The 16,613-nt window shown below is 39.2% G+C and overlaps 1 protein-coding gene across 1 annotated transcript in view; it reads left to right on the forward strand.

Annotated features, from left to right (window-relative positions):
* E2F7 (E2F transcription factor 7) overlaps positions 1-13,989 on the forward strand; it is a 36,032-nt gene extending 22,043 nt beyond the window's left edge. The window contains exons 8-13 of the mRNA XM_012648364.1: positions 5,359-5,544; positions 6,051-6,123; positions 8,330-8,840; positions 9,908-10,163; positions 11,794-12,218; positions 13,578-13,989. Coding sequence (XP_012503818.1) covers positions 5,359-5,544; positions 6,051-6,123; positions 8,330-8,840; positions 9,908-10,163; positions 11,794-12,218; positions 13,578-13,748 — 1,622 coding nt within the window. The 3' untranslated portion in view covers positions 13,749-13,989. The remainder of the gene's footprint in view (positions 1-5,358; positions 5,545-6,050; positions 6,124-8,329; positions 8,841-9,907; positions 10,164-11,793; positions 12,219-13,577) is intronic.
* The last annotated feature ends 2,624 nt before the right edge of the window (positions 13,990-16,613 follow it).

Genomic DNA, 16,613 nt, shown 5'->3' on the forward strand with positions numbered 1-16,613 from the left:
CAGGCTGGTCTCGAACTCCTGAGCTCAAACAATCCGCCCGCCTCGGCCTCCCAGAGAGCTAGGATTACAGGCGTGAGCCACCATGCCCGGCCCATAGTATTTTTTAATTCTTTTATATCCTTACTGATTTTATGTCTACTTGTTCTATCAATTATTGATAGATGGATGTTAAAATCTTTGATTATAGTTGCAGATTTGTCTATTTTTTCATGCAGTTCTGTCAAGTTGTCCATGTATCTTGAAGCTGTCATGAGCTCTGTCTGCATAGAATCACTATGTCTTGATGAACTGACCCTTTTTTCATTATGAAATGACCCTCCTTATTCCTGGTGATACATTCTGTGCTCTGAAATATACTTTATCTGATAGTAATATAGTCATTTCAGCTTACTTTTGATTAATTAGCATAGTATATATTGTTCACCCTTTTACTCTTAAACAATTTGTATCTATATTTAAGGTGAGTTTCTGGTGGGCAGTATATAGTTGAGTTGTTTTTTTAGTCTAATCTTACAATTTCTGATCTTTAATTGGGTTGTTTAGACCTGCTGTCCTCAACCCCTGAGCCTCAGACTGGTACCGGTCTGTGGCCTGTTAGGAACCTGCCGCATACCAGGAGGTGAGTGGTGGGCCAGCAAGCAAAGCATCATCTGTATTTACAGCCACTCCCCATCGTTTGCATCACAGCCTGAGCTCCACCCCCTGTCAGATCAGTGGCAGCATTAGATTTTGCATTAGAGTGAGTTTTGTAATTATTTCATTATATCTAACAATGTAATAATAGAAATAAGGTACACAATAAATGTAATGTGCTTAAATCATCCTGAAACCATCCCCATCCCACCCCCCAACCCCAACCCCCATTTGTGGAAAAATTCTCTTCCATGAAAACCCATGTCTGGTACCAAAAAGGTTAGCTACCACTGGTTTAGACCATTTACATTTAATGTGATTCTTGATGTGTTTGGATTTTAATCCATCATCTTGCTATTTGTCTTCCATTTGTCCCATTTGCTCATTGTTTCTTTTTCCTCTTTTTCTTTCTTTTGAATTTATTATTTTTTATGCTTCCATTTCATCTCCTTTGTTGGCTTACTGGCTATAACTCTGCTTTGTTATTTTAATGGTTGCTTTAAGGTCTATAATGCGCGTCTTTATCAGTCTACTTTCAAGTGATACTACATATATTGTATAAGAACCTTACAATAACATTATTATTTCTCCTTGCCTGGCCTTTGTGCTAGTGTTGTCAAACATTTTACTGCTCTATATGTTATATACCCCATAGCGCATGGTTGTTATTTTTGCTTTAAACAGTTGATTATCTTTTAAAGAGATTATAATAAGAAAAAAATTTTTTGTCTACTCATGTAGTTACCATTTCCAGTGTTTGTCATTCCTTTTTATAGATGTAGGTGCCCATTAAGTATCATTTTTCTTCTGCTTGATGAACTTTCTTTAATATTCCTTATAGTGCAGGCTGGCCCATCATGAATTCTTCCAGCTGTTACGTGTCTGAAAACATCTTCATTTCTTCTTTGTTTTTTTTTTAATTTCAAATTACACAGTACAAGTAATTTTGGTTCCATGAATCACTTTTATAATGCTTGAGTCATAGTTACGAGTGCCCCTCACCCAGATACTGTTCCTTATACCCCGTTATGTAGATTTTCTCCCATCCCCTCCTCTTCCTTCCACCCCTGGTTGATTTCTGTTGAGTTTTACTTTCCTCTGTGCACATGTGTGCTCATCAGTTAGTACCAATTTAGTAGTGAGTACGTGTGGTGTTTGCTTTTCCATTCTTTAGTTACTTCACTTAGGATGATGGTCCCCAGTTCCATTCAAATTATTTTAAAAGGCATTAATCCATCTTTTTTTATGGCTGAGTAGTACTCCATGGTATACATATACCACATTTTGTTAATCTGCTCATGAGTTGATGGGCACTTAGGTTGATTCCACATCTTTGCAATTGTGAATTGTGCTACAGTAAACATTCAAGTGCAGGTGTCTTTTTGATAAAATTACTTCTTTTTCTTTAGGTAAAAACCCAGTAGTGGGATTGCTGGATCAAATGGTAGGTCTACTTTTAGTTCTTTGAGGAATCTCCATACTGTTTTCCGTAGAGGTTGTACTAATTTGCAGTCCCACCAACAGTGTATAAGTGTTCCTTTCTTTCTGCATCCACGTCAGCATCTATTGGTATTGGACTTTTTAATAAAGGCCATTCTGACTGTAGTAAGGTGATATCTCATTGTGGTTTTAATTTGCATTTCCCTGCTGATTAGTGACATTGAGCATTTTTTCATATGTTTATTGGCCATTTTAGACTAATGGAACAGTACAAAAAACCCACATATAAAACCATCCACATACAGCCAATTGATCTTTGATAAAGCAGACAGCAGTATATACCAGGGGAAATAAATCCACATTCAATGATGGTGCTGGGAAAATTGGATAGCCACATGTGGAAGAATGAAACATGATCCATATCTCTCACCACTTACAAAAATTAATCCAAGATACATAAAGGACTTAAATGTAAGGCATGAAACCATAAGAATTCTAGAATAAAATGTGGGAAAAACTCTTCTAGATATTGGCCTACGTAAATAATTTTTAAAGGAGACCATAATGGCAATCACAGTAACAGCAATAATAAATAAATGGGACTTTATTAAATTAAAAAGCTTCTGCACAGCCAAGGAAATAATTAACAGAGCAAACAGACAACCTACAGAATGGGAGAAAATATTCACAAGCTATACATCTGATAAAGGACTAATAACCAGAATCTACAAAGAACTCAAGCAAATTAGCAAGGAAAACTCAAACAACTCCATTAAAAAGTGGGCAAAAGAGATGCACAGAAGCTTCTCCTTTGTTTTTGAAAAATATTTCCTCTGGGTGAAGAATTCTAGGTTGAATGTTTTTTTCTTTCAGTTCTTTAAAGAAATTGCTGCACTGTCTTCTAGTGTGCATTGTTTCTGACAAGGAATCTACCATCATCTTGTTATTCTGTATATAATGTGTCATTTTTCCCTGGCTGCTTTTAATATGTTTATTTCATCTAAATCATTTAAAACTCTGTGGCTGATTTTAAGCAGTTTGATGATGTGTGACTTCATGTACTTTTCTTCATGTTTCTTGTGCTTGTGTTTCTTCAGCTTCTTGGACCTATTCATTTAAAGTTTTTATCAAATTCAGCAAATGTTCAGCCATTATTTCTTCAAATATTTTTTCTGACTCCTCATCTCCTGTCTTTGGAAACTCCAGTTATGCTTGTCTTTGGCTGCCTAAAGTTGTCCCACAGTTCGCTGATACTTTGTTCATTTCTTTCAGTCTTTTTTCTCTCTCTGTTTCATTTTTGTACAGTTTCTCTTGGTATGTCTTCAAGTTCACTAATTTTTTTTCTGCAGTATCTACTCTGCCACTAATCCTATACACTCTATGTTTCACCTCCACCACTGCATTATCTCTAGTAATTTGATTTGGGCCTTTGTATTTTTGATATCTCTATTTAACATATTCGGTCTTTCCCTTAGCTTCTTAAATTTGTGGAATATAATTCTAGTAACTGTTTTAATGTGCTGGTCTACTATTCTGTCATCTTTGTCACTTCTGGGGCAATTTCAATTGATTTTTCTCCTCATTTTGGGTTATATTGTCCTGCTTCTTTGTGTACATGGTAATTTTTAGTTGTATGCCAGACACTGAGAATTATATATTGTTAGACGGTAGACATTTCTGTGTCCCTAAAAATGTTCTTGAGCTTTGTTCTGGGATGCAGTGAAGTTACACAGAAACAGCGATACTTTGGGGTCTTGCTTTTAAGCTTTTCTGGGCAGGACACTATCAGCATTTAGTTCAGTACATTTTCCCCATTACCAACGCAACACCCTTTTTAGTGCTCTGACCTGAATTTAGTGCTCCCTGAATTATGAGGTTTTTCAACTGCAGCTATTGGCAATAGGCACTGTCTCAGCCCTGTATGAGCTGCAGACACTGTTCCTCTGCTCCTTTTGAGTGGTACTTTCCCTGGACTTGGGTAGCTTTCTCACATGCATTTGTACTCCACTGAACATTTGAGGGGACTCTCTGCAGACCCCCAGCATTCTTTTTCTGTACAGCTCTCCTCTCCAGCATTCTGCCCTGCAAACTCTAGCGGCCTTGGCTTTTCAGGATTCCCAGCTGCATCCTCGACTTAGGGAGACCACCAGGCTCTGTCTAGCTCCCCTTCCCTGCATCACAACCTAGAAACATTCTCCAGACAGTAAGCTAGAACAATCATAGAGCTCACCTCGTTAGAATCCTGTCTCTAAGGGATCACTGCCCTTCATGTCCTGATGTCCAGTGTCTTAAGAGCCATTGTTTTGTATATTTTGTCCAATGTTTTACATGTATCAGGAAGGAGGCAGATATGGTCCCTGTTACTAGCTTGACCTATTTTCTTTTGGGTTTTGTAATTTCTGATTTTTCTAAAAGGACCATTTATTGGGCTTTTGTTATAAGAAAAAGAAAACCATAAAGGTAATTTTTTTTCCAGTTTTAAAGTTACATCAATGTGAAAGTGTGTGTTTTATAAAATTTAAGTCTAGCTGGGCCTTTCAGTTTATTAAATCAGTTTTATAATTAAAATGTGCATGCTTTAAGCTTTAAAAAATTAGCACAAGTGAACAAGGTAGGAGTGACCATCTAGACAACAGGGATGGCTGCCTGAGTCCATATAGAAAATTCTGTCTGGACTTCACACAGGCTTCTTAGAGCACAAAATGTGCCTCCAGGGCCCACCCTCCCTTCTAATATCCTCACTGTTCTGCAACATTTTAACCATGAGATTTCTGCTGAACTTATTTCTTTGGTCACTTAGTAACTGAACTTCCTATTATATAAGAAAGAAATAATAAAGCCTACTAAAAAATAGAGATTCTCATATTCATTGCCCTAGGTCTGTGGCATAGGAGGCTGGTCTCAATTAATCTTGAAAGCAAATCTCAAAATGTGCATGTTGGACTGAGCATGGTCAGATTTTCCTTTGATACTCTGCTCAAATGGAGCATCTGAAATGTCGGGCTCATTCTAATTTGGGTTGAAGAACATCTTGCTCTACTTTTGTTGCAGTTCAGATAATTTTAGAATATATAGATTCAATCTCATTTTATAGTATTCCACTAACTTTTGAAAAAAAATTAGTACATCGAAAGAAATTGGGGTTTGAGACAAGGCTCATAAAATTCCTTTGATTTATAGGGTAGCTCCACTGCAATTATAGGTTCAAAGCTATCTCTTTAAAAGACTAAAATTATCCTGGAGTATAGCTGTATAAGAACACTACCAATTCTCTCATTTATTTAGATGAAGAACTAGTGGATGTTTCTGCATCTGTCTTACCGGAATTGAAAAGAGAAACATATGGCAAGATTCAAGTCTGTGCAAAACAGAAGCTGACTCGTCACTGTTCTTTTAACACAATTCAGGCTTCTGAGAGGATCCAAAGGAGGGTGAACTCGGAACCCAGCAGCCCGTACAGAGAAGAGCAAGGTATCCTGCCCTCGCTTAATCCATGGAATCCATCAGTTGCCATGTAATTGTAGCCCTACTCATGTGCTGGCATTTTAGTATGAATTAACTCTCTAGGCCCTGCCTGTTTTTTCCAGAGGCCTACTTTTCGCTTGACTGAAGTGAAACAATTATTGAGGGCAGGGGAGATGCTGACTTCACAGTGTGTGAACATGGCCCCATGCCTAAAATTGACCCTGGTCAGCCTTGAAGATCAGTTGGCTTGCAGTGGTTGGCCTGTTTGATATGTCTCAGAAATTCATCAGACTTACAAAGCAACGCTTACTTTGTTTTCTTACTAATTTTTGATGACTCCTGAATTCACCATAACAGCTAGCTTCTGGAAATTTCTGTCTTTTAATCAAAACCAGAGTGGATTTGAGATACTCTTGTAATACCTGAGCTGAGAATAATGAATTCTGCTGTATATAATTTTGGTGCGGATAAGTCTCTTTCCGTATTTGTTAAACCTTCATTTTCCCTTTCAGGATCAGGTGGCTACTCTTTAGAAATTGGAAGTCTAGCAGCTATCTACAGACAGAAAATAGAAGACAATTCACAGTAAGTAGTCTGGAAAAACATATATTCTTTCTATTTCCTAGCGTTAACTTTGACTAAATTGAAATGCCACCCATTAAAAGATAAAATTTGTTAGCCATTTGTTTATTAAGAGTTGATAAGTTTCCTTTTTGTGCCCAACACTTGTGGGAAGTAGCACTGGGGACACAAAAGATGAAAAATTTATCCTGTAAGCTATGATAGCTGATAGGGAACAAAATAAAAAGATAAATACACTAGAAAAAGACATTTCAGTACTAACATGACACTGAGCATCATAGTCTCATAAATCACTCTGTCATCATCATAGCTAGCTTTGTTTATTGATTACCAGGTACTGTTCCAAGGGCTTTAATGTATGTTAACCCATCTGATCACAGTAACAATCTTTTGAGGTTGGTACTATTATCCTTATTTTACAGAGAGGAAACTGAAACCTAAAGAGATTAAGTAACTTGTCCAGGGTCACATTGCTAATAAGGGACAGAGCTGGCATTCAAACCCAAGCTATCTGACTTAAATTTGAGGTCTGATTTTGAAAGAAATCATACAATATCAGAGAAAGCATAAGAAACGCCAAAGAGAGAACGGGGGAGGTTTTTGATGACAGATATGGGAAGAAACAGTTTATAAGGCAGGGTCAGAGAGTAGAGGGACCCAAAGCTGATTAGTTTAGTTGTGATGCTTTGTCCAGATAGGATAGTAAAAGGAGAGGTCACTCAGAAGCAGGGCTTAGGTACTGGAGGTAAGTAGGTCAAGTTGGCGGGAAGCTCTGAAAGCCAGGTAGAAAAGTTTGAATTGATCACAGGAACAGTAAAGAACTATTAAAGGCTCACTGAGGAAGACCACTCTGGCTGCTTTTAGAGGTGAGAGTAGAAGTAGAGAAGGCTCTAGAGGAGCAGACACGGAACAGAGCGTTTGTAGTCTTTCTGGTCTGCAGTGGGGCAGATCTAAGCCATGTCAGCTGGAGATGGAAAGAAAGGGAAATCAGCGTAAGCCAGTGAGTCAGCAAGACTGGCTAAAGTAGACAAAGGCATCAAAAAGAGCATCTGGGTGCCGGGTGAGGGTGCTACTGTTGGTGGAGATGGGGAGGTTGAAGGTGACCACTGGAGGTAGGATGGTGGGGGATGTGCTCAGTGTGGGCGTGCTGAGTTTTGTAGAGCTGAGCAGTACCGATTACTCACTCAGGGAGCTGTGGATGGAGAGGTGGCTCATCTCTGCAGCCCAGGGCACCCCATTTTATTCCCGGCAGCACAACGGACAGTGAGATGGTGGGCAAAATAGGTCTCCGTGATTCCGTCAGAAAGGCTGAAAGAAATTCCTGTCCTCTGTTAACTATTTTAAAGGATTTTCCTCGTCTATTCCTAAAAGTATACTAAAAACATAAATGTGGTTTTGAATCTTCGGAAATTTTTCTATATAAAAGGTGAAGCCATTGTTTATGATCTCATATATCGATGAGACTTAATTTTGAACACATGCTACCTAAAAACTCTTTAGTAATGCTGAGCAGAATGGGACAAGGACAGAAAATAACAATTTAATAGGTAAGTTTGTTTCTTCACTCACTGCCCACTTCATTTACTTCACGCTGGGTTTGAGACAAACTTGATTAGTCTTTGTCTGAGTCAAAGTCTGGTCCAGTCTCTTTTGTGCAGCCAGGGTCTCTCACAGTGACTGAGGACAGGGGCTTTGCCATCAAGCAGATGTGGGTGTTGGGCCCAGATTCCCCACTGCAGAGCTGGCTCACCTTAGGCAGGTCGATTAACCTCTGAGCTTCTGTTTTCCTCACTGGTAAACTAGCGGAGAGGAAAGTAGCTATTATGAGCATAACTGGATAAAATTATTATAATATTATGCTAATCATAATAGTATCTACACGCCTGGCAAAGGAGTAAGTGCTCAGTAATTAATAACTATTAGATGGGGAAAAGAAGAAACAGGAACCAGGGTTAGCTCTCACCTGGGATTACAACGGCTCTTCCCACATTGGCTCTCCCACCCCAAACCCTGCCCATCCATCCAGGCTGTACCTGGTGATTTGGCTCTGGGGTGAGCTAATATGTGCTCGGGGACTGTGTTTTAATATCTGCCTGAGCAGTATTATCTCACTTCTCACTTGGTATGGCTCTCTTTGGGGACGGGAAGGGTCAGGAGTTGGCTGAACATGCCAACTTGATGGTCCTCATTATATTTCTCTTTATTACAGGGGAAAAGCCCTTGCCAGTAAGAGAGTGGGGCCTTCGTCAAGCAGCTTGGACCCTGCCGTTCCTTTCCCTGTCCTCTCTGTTGATTCAGAATATTGTGTTAATCCTGGTTTAGCCCACCCAGTATTGCCTGTTACTCAGACGGACCTGCAGGCATTCTCCGGGCAGAATGGCCTGAATGGACAAGTAAACGTCTCGCTCGCTTCTGTAGCCTCTGCCGTGGAGAGCTTGAAGCCAGCTCTGCTTGCTGGCCAGCCCTTGGTATACATACCCTCCCCCTCCCTGTTCATGCTGTATGGGAACCTGCAGGAGGGGCCATCCCCAGGGTCGGGGTCATGGTCAGAGAAGGATGGCAGAAGTTCGGAAGCCCCAGCTGCAGCAGAGCTGTCATCTGCACCCTTGGCTCAGAAGCGCCTCTGTGAGGAGAGGAAGCCTGAGGAAGAGGGTGAGCCAGCCATGAAAAGACAAAGAAGGGAATACGAAGACAGCCCCCTGTCGCTCGTTATGCCCAAGGTAAGGGAGTGGATGTGTGGTGATGTGGCTAGTGACATCCCACTAGCCCTGAGCTTCTTCCTAGTGGAGACACACAGATATTAATAAGTAGTGGAGTCTAGAATATAGGCTATTTCACGTGTGATTTGCATAATTAAGCTCCTGGACCGGCTCTCCCAAAAATCCTGCCTTCAAATAGTACTGTAAGAAAAGTGATTTTTATAAAAGTCACACTTTGTATAAAATGCTAAAAAGTATGAAGAAGAAAAAACGTACCCATGATCCCACCACACAGAGGCAATCACTGTTAACATGTACTTTTCTCCCAGTCTTTTTTGTATCCTTTGTTTTTAAACAAGTTGGGATCACTGAAGTAATCATCCTAATCCAGGATGCAGCTGAGTTCCAGAGTCACTCTTCACTGCCCAGGGATCCTGTTTCCCTAGCTACAAAATGGAAAAAACACAAATATGAGCTGTCCACATCTCCCACTTGGTAGCCATTCAGAAGTTAATGAGATATGACCAGTAAAACTTCCAGAAAGCAGAAGCGCGGTCATTACTGCAGCTTGCAGTAGGTCAGCTAGGCACACTTCATGGAAATGTTCCATTAATTAGGAACCTTTCTCCTCTCTGTCTTTCCCTTGCCAGAATGAATTTTTCTCATTTTGTATATAGCCTGGGTTGCAGATCAGAAGTAAAAGAATGGCATATGTCTTAGATAACCAAGACAGCTTGGGCCAGCCCACAGTTCCTATAAGGCCCCCAAAAGACTGTAGCATCGACACCCTGTATTTGTTACCAGCTCAGAAATTTTAGTCTAAAAAACATGGCCAGTTTTCTATTACTATAATCTCTATCATTTCTATACTTAGAAATTATAAGCCTGTAGATGCATGTAACATAACATTTATTTTCAGACCGTTCCCATAAACAGAATTAAAACAACTTACATACATAAAATCAGTGCAGCACGTAGCTCTGTTTTACTTTATTGTTTATACGTTAGCCATGTTGAGAAAGCTGTTATTAAGATTTACTACTGGAATTTTGACTTGATGTTCTGGTTCCTGGTTTGTTTGTGCTTAGAAACCCTCAGATTCCACAGACTTTTCCTCTCCCAAGACTCTGGGCGGCAGGGCATCCACGCCCCTCGAAGATGCTCATGGGAACAGCCAGCTCCCTGCTGCAAAGGAGGCTTCAGGAAAGGCTGCAGCAAACTGCTTTGCTTCTTCTGAGTGGGAAAATCCTTCAGGAAATATAGATGTTGAAAAGCCTTCAAAGGAAAACGAAAGCACCAAAGAGTCCTCTTTGCTGCAATATCTTTATGTGCAGTCTCCAGCCGGTAAGAGATGTCATCGTGCCTTAGAGTCCCTTGTGGTAGTAGTCAGATCCCAAATTGAATTTTTAAATGTTTGTCTGTGTCACCTGACAAAAGCGGTTCATTGATGTGCTGCTGTCTGTTGCCTCTGAGTCACTTTACTCTTAGCCCCTTTGTTTTCTCCATCTATATATAAAATGAAGGGAGAAGCTGCTTCTACTATTACCAACTTCAGGGATAATGGGAAAATAATTAGGGCAGGTGATTTAAAAAAAAAATACATTAAACATTATTTGGTGAAAAAGCACAACAAATTCAAGACATGATTCTATTTTTATAATGCAGCTGAGTCTGCTCTTGGCTTAATATAATAGTATGAATCTATTAGCCCTTATGCACAGCTAGCATTCTGAGCTCTTGTGTATCTAGAAGTACTGAGGATATCATCGTGGTCGAGTACCAGGTCTGGCGTAAGAGGGCTTGACACTTGCAACCACTTATTATCTGCATGAACTTAAGTATTCAGCCATCCTCATTGGTAAAATCACAATAATAACAGTATCTGCTTCATGGGGGTGCTATGAAAACTAAATTAAATTTAATAAGATAATACATCTGAAGCACTTAGAATAATAGTGCCTGGCTGTTAGTAAGACTCAATAATGGTGTTACTATTTTGAATTAAAGCTGAAATACAATAGATACTTAATTTTTAAGATATGCACTATGTACATAAAGCTGCTCTTAATGCAAAGATACTTAAATTGATTTTCCTTGATTGCTTACTGGCTTACGCCTAACCTGCCAGAACAGGTTAGGTAGGTATTTATTACTGTTCACTTATCTAGATACATTCCTTTAGCAAATATTTTTTGTGTGCTTACTCTAAGCATGATCCTCAGTGTTGGGGATACATTGATGAACAAAAACAGACTCAGCCCCGGATGAGTGAAAATTACAGCCCAACACAGGGATTCTTAACTTTTTCTGTGCCATGGACCCTTTGCAGTCTGGTGAAGCCCAAGGATTCCTCCTCAAAATGTTTACAGATGTGTAGAATTAAGTACATAGGATTACAAAGGAAGCCAATTAGATTGATTATAATTAGAAAAACAGTTTTTGAAATTACTTATAATAAAGAGATCTGGCAGCAAGTCCAGTATTGTCTTAATCTCCATGTTCTAATAATTAGCTCGACAGTGTATTAAGAAATCTGCAATAGCTATGATGTAATATGAACATTTCTGGACTTTTTACTAGTGACAAAGTCAAGGTACTATTAATACTATTGTGATTTGTGGCCTGTGATCATAATTGAGTGAAATATAAATTTTCAGTTGGAAGTTTATAAAAGTAAAGATGTCATTACTCCCATCCAAGTTTCACTTTCCTCCTTAGCTGGAGTTCAGTGGAACTCCCATTAAGATCCCTTTGCAGGCATCAACCAAATGATCGCACAGGTCAATGTGATATCGTAGTCTTGGCCACTGCTGTGCAGGAGTGGGATGGGGCTACTTGGCCTGGCCAGGTGGCGGAGGGTTTCATTGTTCATTGATTTATTGTGGACTTTCATTTGAAAGGGCCATGAGCAGTGTGAGCTTGAATGGTATCCTCATGTTGTGTTGATCTTCACTTTGTTCTGCTTCTCTTTCAGGATTAAATGGTTTCAATGTGCTCTTATCTGGCAGTCAAACCCCTCATACTGTGGGCCCATCTTCAGGTCAGCTGCCGTCCTTCAGCGTTCCTTGCATGGTCTTACCATCTTCGACTCTGGCCCCTTTTCCTGTTCTCTATTCTCCTGCAATGCCCGGCCCGGTTTCTTCCACTCCTAGTGCTCTCCAAAACACAGGACCTATGAATTTCAGCTTGCCTGGCCTTGGATCAACAGCTCATCTTGTCGTCGGCCCTGCAGCCATGGTTAATCCAAAGTCATCCACACTCGCTTCTGCAGACCCTCAGCTCCAGGGTCAGCTCTCACTTAACCTGAGTCCGGTGATGTCAAGGTCAAACAATGTCATCCAACAACCTGAGTCCCCCATTTACGTGGGACATCCAGTCTCAGTAGTAAAATTAGAACAGGTGAGACCCAAAGTCATCCTAAAGACTCTATTACTCTGGGATAGAGTATGCCTGTGTCGAATCAGCTTCATTTTAGCCACGCGTCTGTAGGACAGAGGCACTAGGACAGGCTCTACCTAGCTTCCATTGCAGACCCAGAGTTATCTTCTTCTTTTATAAAGCACTGAGGCATGAGGCAAGAAATCCTGTGCTTTAAAGACAAAAAATATGTTTTTTAATTGTCATTCTGTTCTTAGAATTAGAGGGGGCCTATTATAGGCATAGTTCAGGGAGATTTTTGAGGAATGCTGAATATTTAGATGATTTCAGTGATCTCCAAGCTTTTATTTTATTGGGTCAATAAAGGAAACCACCCTAAATTTTAATTGTACAGCTATAAAGGCAATCGATGGAAATAGAAGTCTTGATACTAACTCAAAGATTCTTGTATCAGTTATTTCTTAAAATGTGATGTTTAGAGGCAGTATGTCTGTGTGTGTGTATACTCATAAAACATAAAAATGTACATACATACAGGTATATAATCAATATAAGTTAATTAGTACTGTATTTGTCCCCCAAATTCCATTTGTAGTTCAGTCAATAAATATTTGTTGAATTCCTCTTACCCATTAGGCATTATTCAGAGTGATTACTTACTCTCCTAGAGAAAGAGTTGTTTGACCAAAAATATTTTAGACAAGTTATTCAGAGGCTCCGAAGTTTGCTAGACATTGAAATAAACAGGTTAGTTTTTAAACAAGATGCTTATAGCATAACGTAATGCTTTTTGCTCATCAGTTAGGTGCCAGGCACCTATCTGGGCAGTGAAGAAATAGTAACCAGGATAATGGCCCTGGCCATTTCAGGGCACATTTAGGAGATAAATATTTGATATTTAACACGAGACGATAAATACTAGCAAGTAAACAGAAAGAGCCAACACATATACACTTACTATTTTGCCTCACATGCTCTAAGGTGCTTTACAAATACGATCTTGTTTAATTCTTACAGCCCTGTGAAGTCGGCACTTTTATCATCCCCATTGCAGGGATGAAGAAACTACGGGACAGGTTGATTAAGTAATTTGCCCAAGGTCACCCAGCTAGCTATGACAGAGCCCAGACCCTGGCTCTAGGTGCCACATTCGTAACTTCTTTGGTATACTGCCTGTCTGCACCCAAAATAAATGGATTTAGTTTCCAATTGTGATAAGTGTTGTAAAGAAGAAAAATGGGATGAGGGTGACAGGAAAGCAAAGAGGAGGGAAGCGCCTCCATCGGGATCATAATGAGAAAGGGCAAGGAGGGGCTTCCGTCCGGATCAGAGACTGAAAACAGTTTGACTTCACTTCTGTTTTTACTCTTTTTTGTTTAGTCACCAGTTCCAGTGACCCCCAAGAGCACCCGATGCACACAGTGCGAGACCTTTTTCAAGACACCTGGCAGCCTCGGAGACCCTGCCCTTAAGAGAAGAGAAAGGAATCAGTTAGGAAATGCCAGCTCCGCCCAGAGGAGACTAGAAATCCCCAGCGACGGGGCTGACTAACCTGCCTCTTTGCCAGGTGGGGGTCGGATCAAACCACCTGAATCTCCCCGTGTTACAGGCAACATCCTAAGTAGGATGCAGACCATCCGGTCGTGAGCACACGTGTCCTTCCTCTCTCTTTCATCCACTGGTTCTATTAACTTCCCACCATCATGAATCATCGATTTTCCTGAAAGTAATTTTTATTAATTGTGCATTTAATACCAGTTAGAATTCCGGCTGTCTGCATGGTGTCACAGTGAAAGCACCGGCTGACTTTTGTGGTTTTGATTCAAGAATCATCTTATTGCTGGAAGTAGATCTGAACAGGCTGCCAGAGCCTTGCGGTTTTTCTGAAGGGGGAGCTATCTAGCACTTAACTAGGGTAAGCATTCTTGACATGTATTTCCACTTGCCCTGAGTAAATCTGTGGTGAGAGAAACTTCCTTTCTGCAGTTTAAAAAAGCTACTGCTTCCTTAGGCTTCATCAGGAAGCCACCTTCAGTTGTGAATCCTATGGTATTATTTATTTTGTTCCTAAAATGGGATTTAGTGCAAAAAGTTTACAACTACAGCCTAACACATTTTTTTCAGGGTATGACGACTTGAATGTTTATCCTTTTTTCCTATAATTTGCCCTGCACTTATTCTGCAACCTAGTAACAATGTGGAAAAATGTATATACATGACAAATGTCAAGACCAAAATAACTGTGAATGCCACACCTTGCTGTAAATGAACTGTGCCAACACTATCTGTGGGCATGAGAACTAAGATAAACTCTAGCAGCCGGATCGCTGCTTTTCAAATAACTGAACAGTGAGGTTTTACTGTTCATTTCTAAAAATCCTACTGTGTTCAGTTTCCTTCACTACATGCCCTATGTTTTTTATTTAAATTTTAGCTGTAGAGTATCAGGTATGGATGCCTTCTAACAATTGCTATTTATAAAATAAATCAGGATAGTAGAAAGTAATTATATGGAAAATTGGAACTTGAATGAGACCTTTTAGTTGAATTGTTAAGAGTAATGGTGTAGAAATTGATTCAGGGCAATAGGTGATTTTTTTTATATTTCTTTTACTTCTTTTCTTCATGTTATGAAGGATAAGAGGGAAAATGGACACATTATGTTCCATATCCAAGAATATTCAAACCATAGTTAGATGGTACTTCTGAAAAATAAGAACAGTGAGTACAGGAGTTCATTGTTCTAGCATGAATACATTTCTGGAAGCTGTTATGCAATTTCCCTTTGTTAAACTTTAGGGGTTCATTAAGTAGCCAAACTAGTTTTTTGTGTTCCTAGATTTACTGATGTTTACCTCTTGTCTCTCCAGAAAGGAAGCTTCCTTCCTTCCTTCCTTCCTTTGTCTTTTCTTCCTCTCTTTCAAAACTTCTGTCTTAGATTTAGAATCTTGGTGTAGGGTTTTATTTTATTTTTATTTTTGGACCCAATAAAATATTATATGAAAGAATAAAAATATTAATTTAAGAGACTCTGGGAGTCTTAAGTAAAGTAGCTTTTTATTAACTACAGGATAATATTGTCCCTACAAGATTTTTAAAAACTTGAGGTAGGTAGCCCCATTAAATAAATTTGCTACTTATATGAAATTTTTATCAACACTAAACTTTTAAAGTTTACAAGATGGTATTTTTTTCCCTTTTTTACAATCTTCTCTAGAGTTAGATTAAAAATGTAGTTCTCACTTTCAACAATTGCATGGTAATGATTACCCTGAACTAATACTGATGGGTTTCCTATCAAAACAAATAAAAAGAAGCCTTTTTCTGGTAAATTATAGAATACGCAGCATATAAATCTGTGCAGGGTATATCCATTTTAAATCTGCCATGCTTAAGAACTTACATAAAATATTTTCACTGAGAGGTCTGCGTTTAGATGGAAACACAAACTGGTTTTCCCCTCACTGCTCCTGGATGTTCTCCACTTTTTGTAACTTCTTGGCTGTCCTTTTTATTATTATTATTCTACTCTCAACTATGACCATATTAACCTCAAAGAATTCAGGTTCTTGAGGGGTGTTAAGAAGCAATCCCATAAATGAGAATATTATGACATCGTGACTATCCTTAGCAATAGAAAACCAAGGACAAATGACGTTTGTATTCAGTACCCACTTCTTAATGTGGCTTTAAGATCATGTAAAAATAAAATAATGCAGTGGTGGTTTCTGTCAGGAAAGTGAGTCTTTCTTACAGAACGACCGATGGTAGTGAAGCTGCTGAGCTAGACTTGGTAGTTAGGAAGCAATGGCAATCTTGAGTCTATCATTGTATAATTTAGTAAAAGAAAAAAATAATGGCTGGTGATCCTGCTAAGAAAATGCAGCTTTGAGTCGGCACTGAGGGTGCGTGTGCCCTGCGCTGTCCAGGGTTTGTGAAACCCTTTCATGCTGGTACAAGAGTTGGGGGTATAACTTTTATACTTGAATCTACCTACCAAGTTTACATTTCTCAATTCCTTTTTGTAAGGTGCTATTTCTGTATTTAAATAATGTTTTTTTTAAATGTAAAGCTGCTTTCTGCTTATCTTATTGCACTGCTAGTTTTATGTAGGGATTAATTTTATTACTGCTTACTCCTTTTGTTTTCATGTTATTTAGCTGTGCTCTTTTTCCTAATGGCTATATTATCTATAGCTATCTGCTTGTAACTTTCCTACGTGTAAATTGATTTTTTTTTTTTAGAAAAATGTTAAGCTTTATAAAATAGCAATAAAAATTAATTCATTCAATAAGAGATGTTGGTTATATTTCTTGGTGGGCTTTCTTTGCCTACCGTTTTCAGTAAAACCATTAACAGTTACAACATAGCCAATCAGGCCCTTATAAACCCAAGTCAGATCTTTTTGCTGAGACC

Source organism: Propithecus coquereli, unplaced genomic scaffold (assembly GCF_000956105.1).
Source record: "Propithecus coquereli isolate 6110/MARCELLA unplaced genomic scaffold, Pcoq_1.0 Scaffold282, whole genome shotgun sequence".
Classification (NCBI taxonomy): Eukaryota; Metazoa; Chordata; class Mammalia; order Primates; family Indriidae; genus Propithecus; species Propithecus coquereli.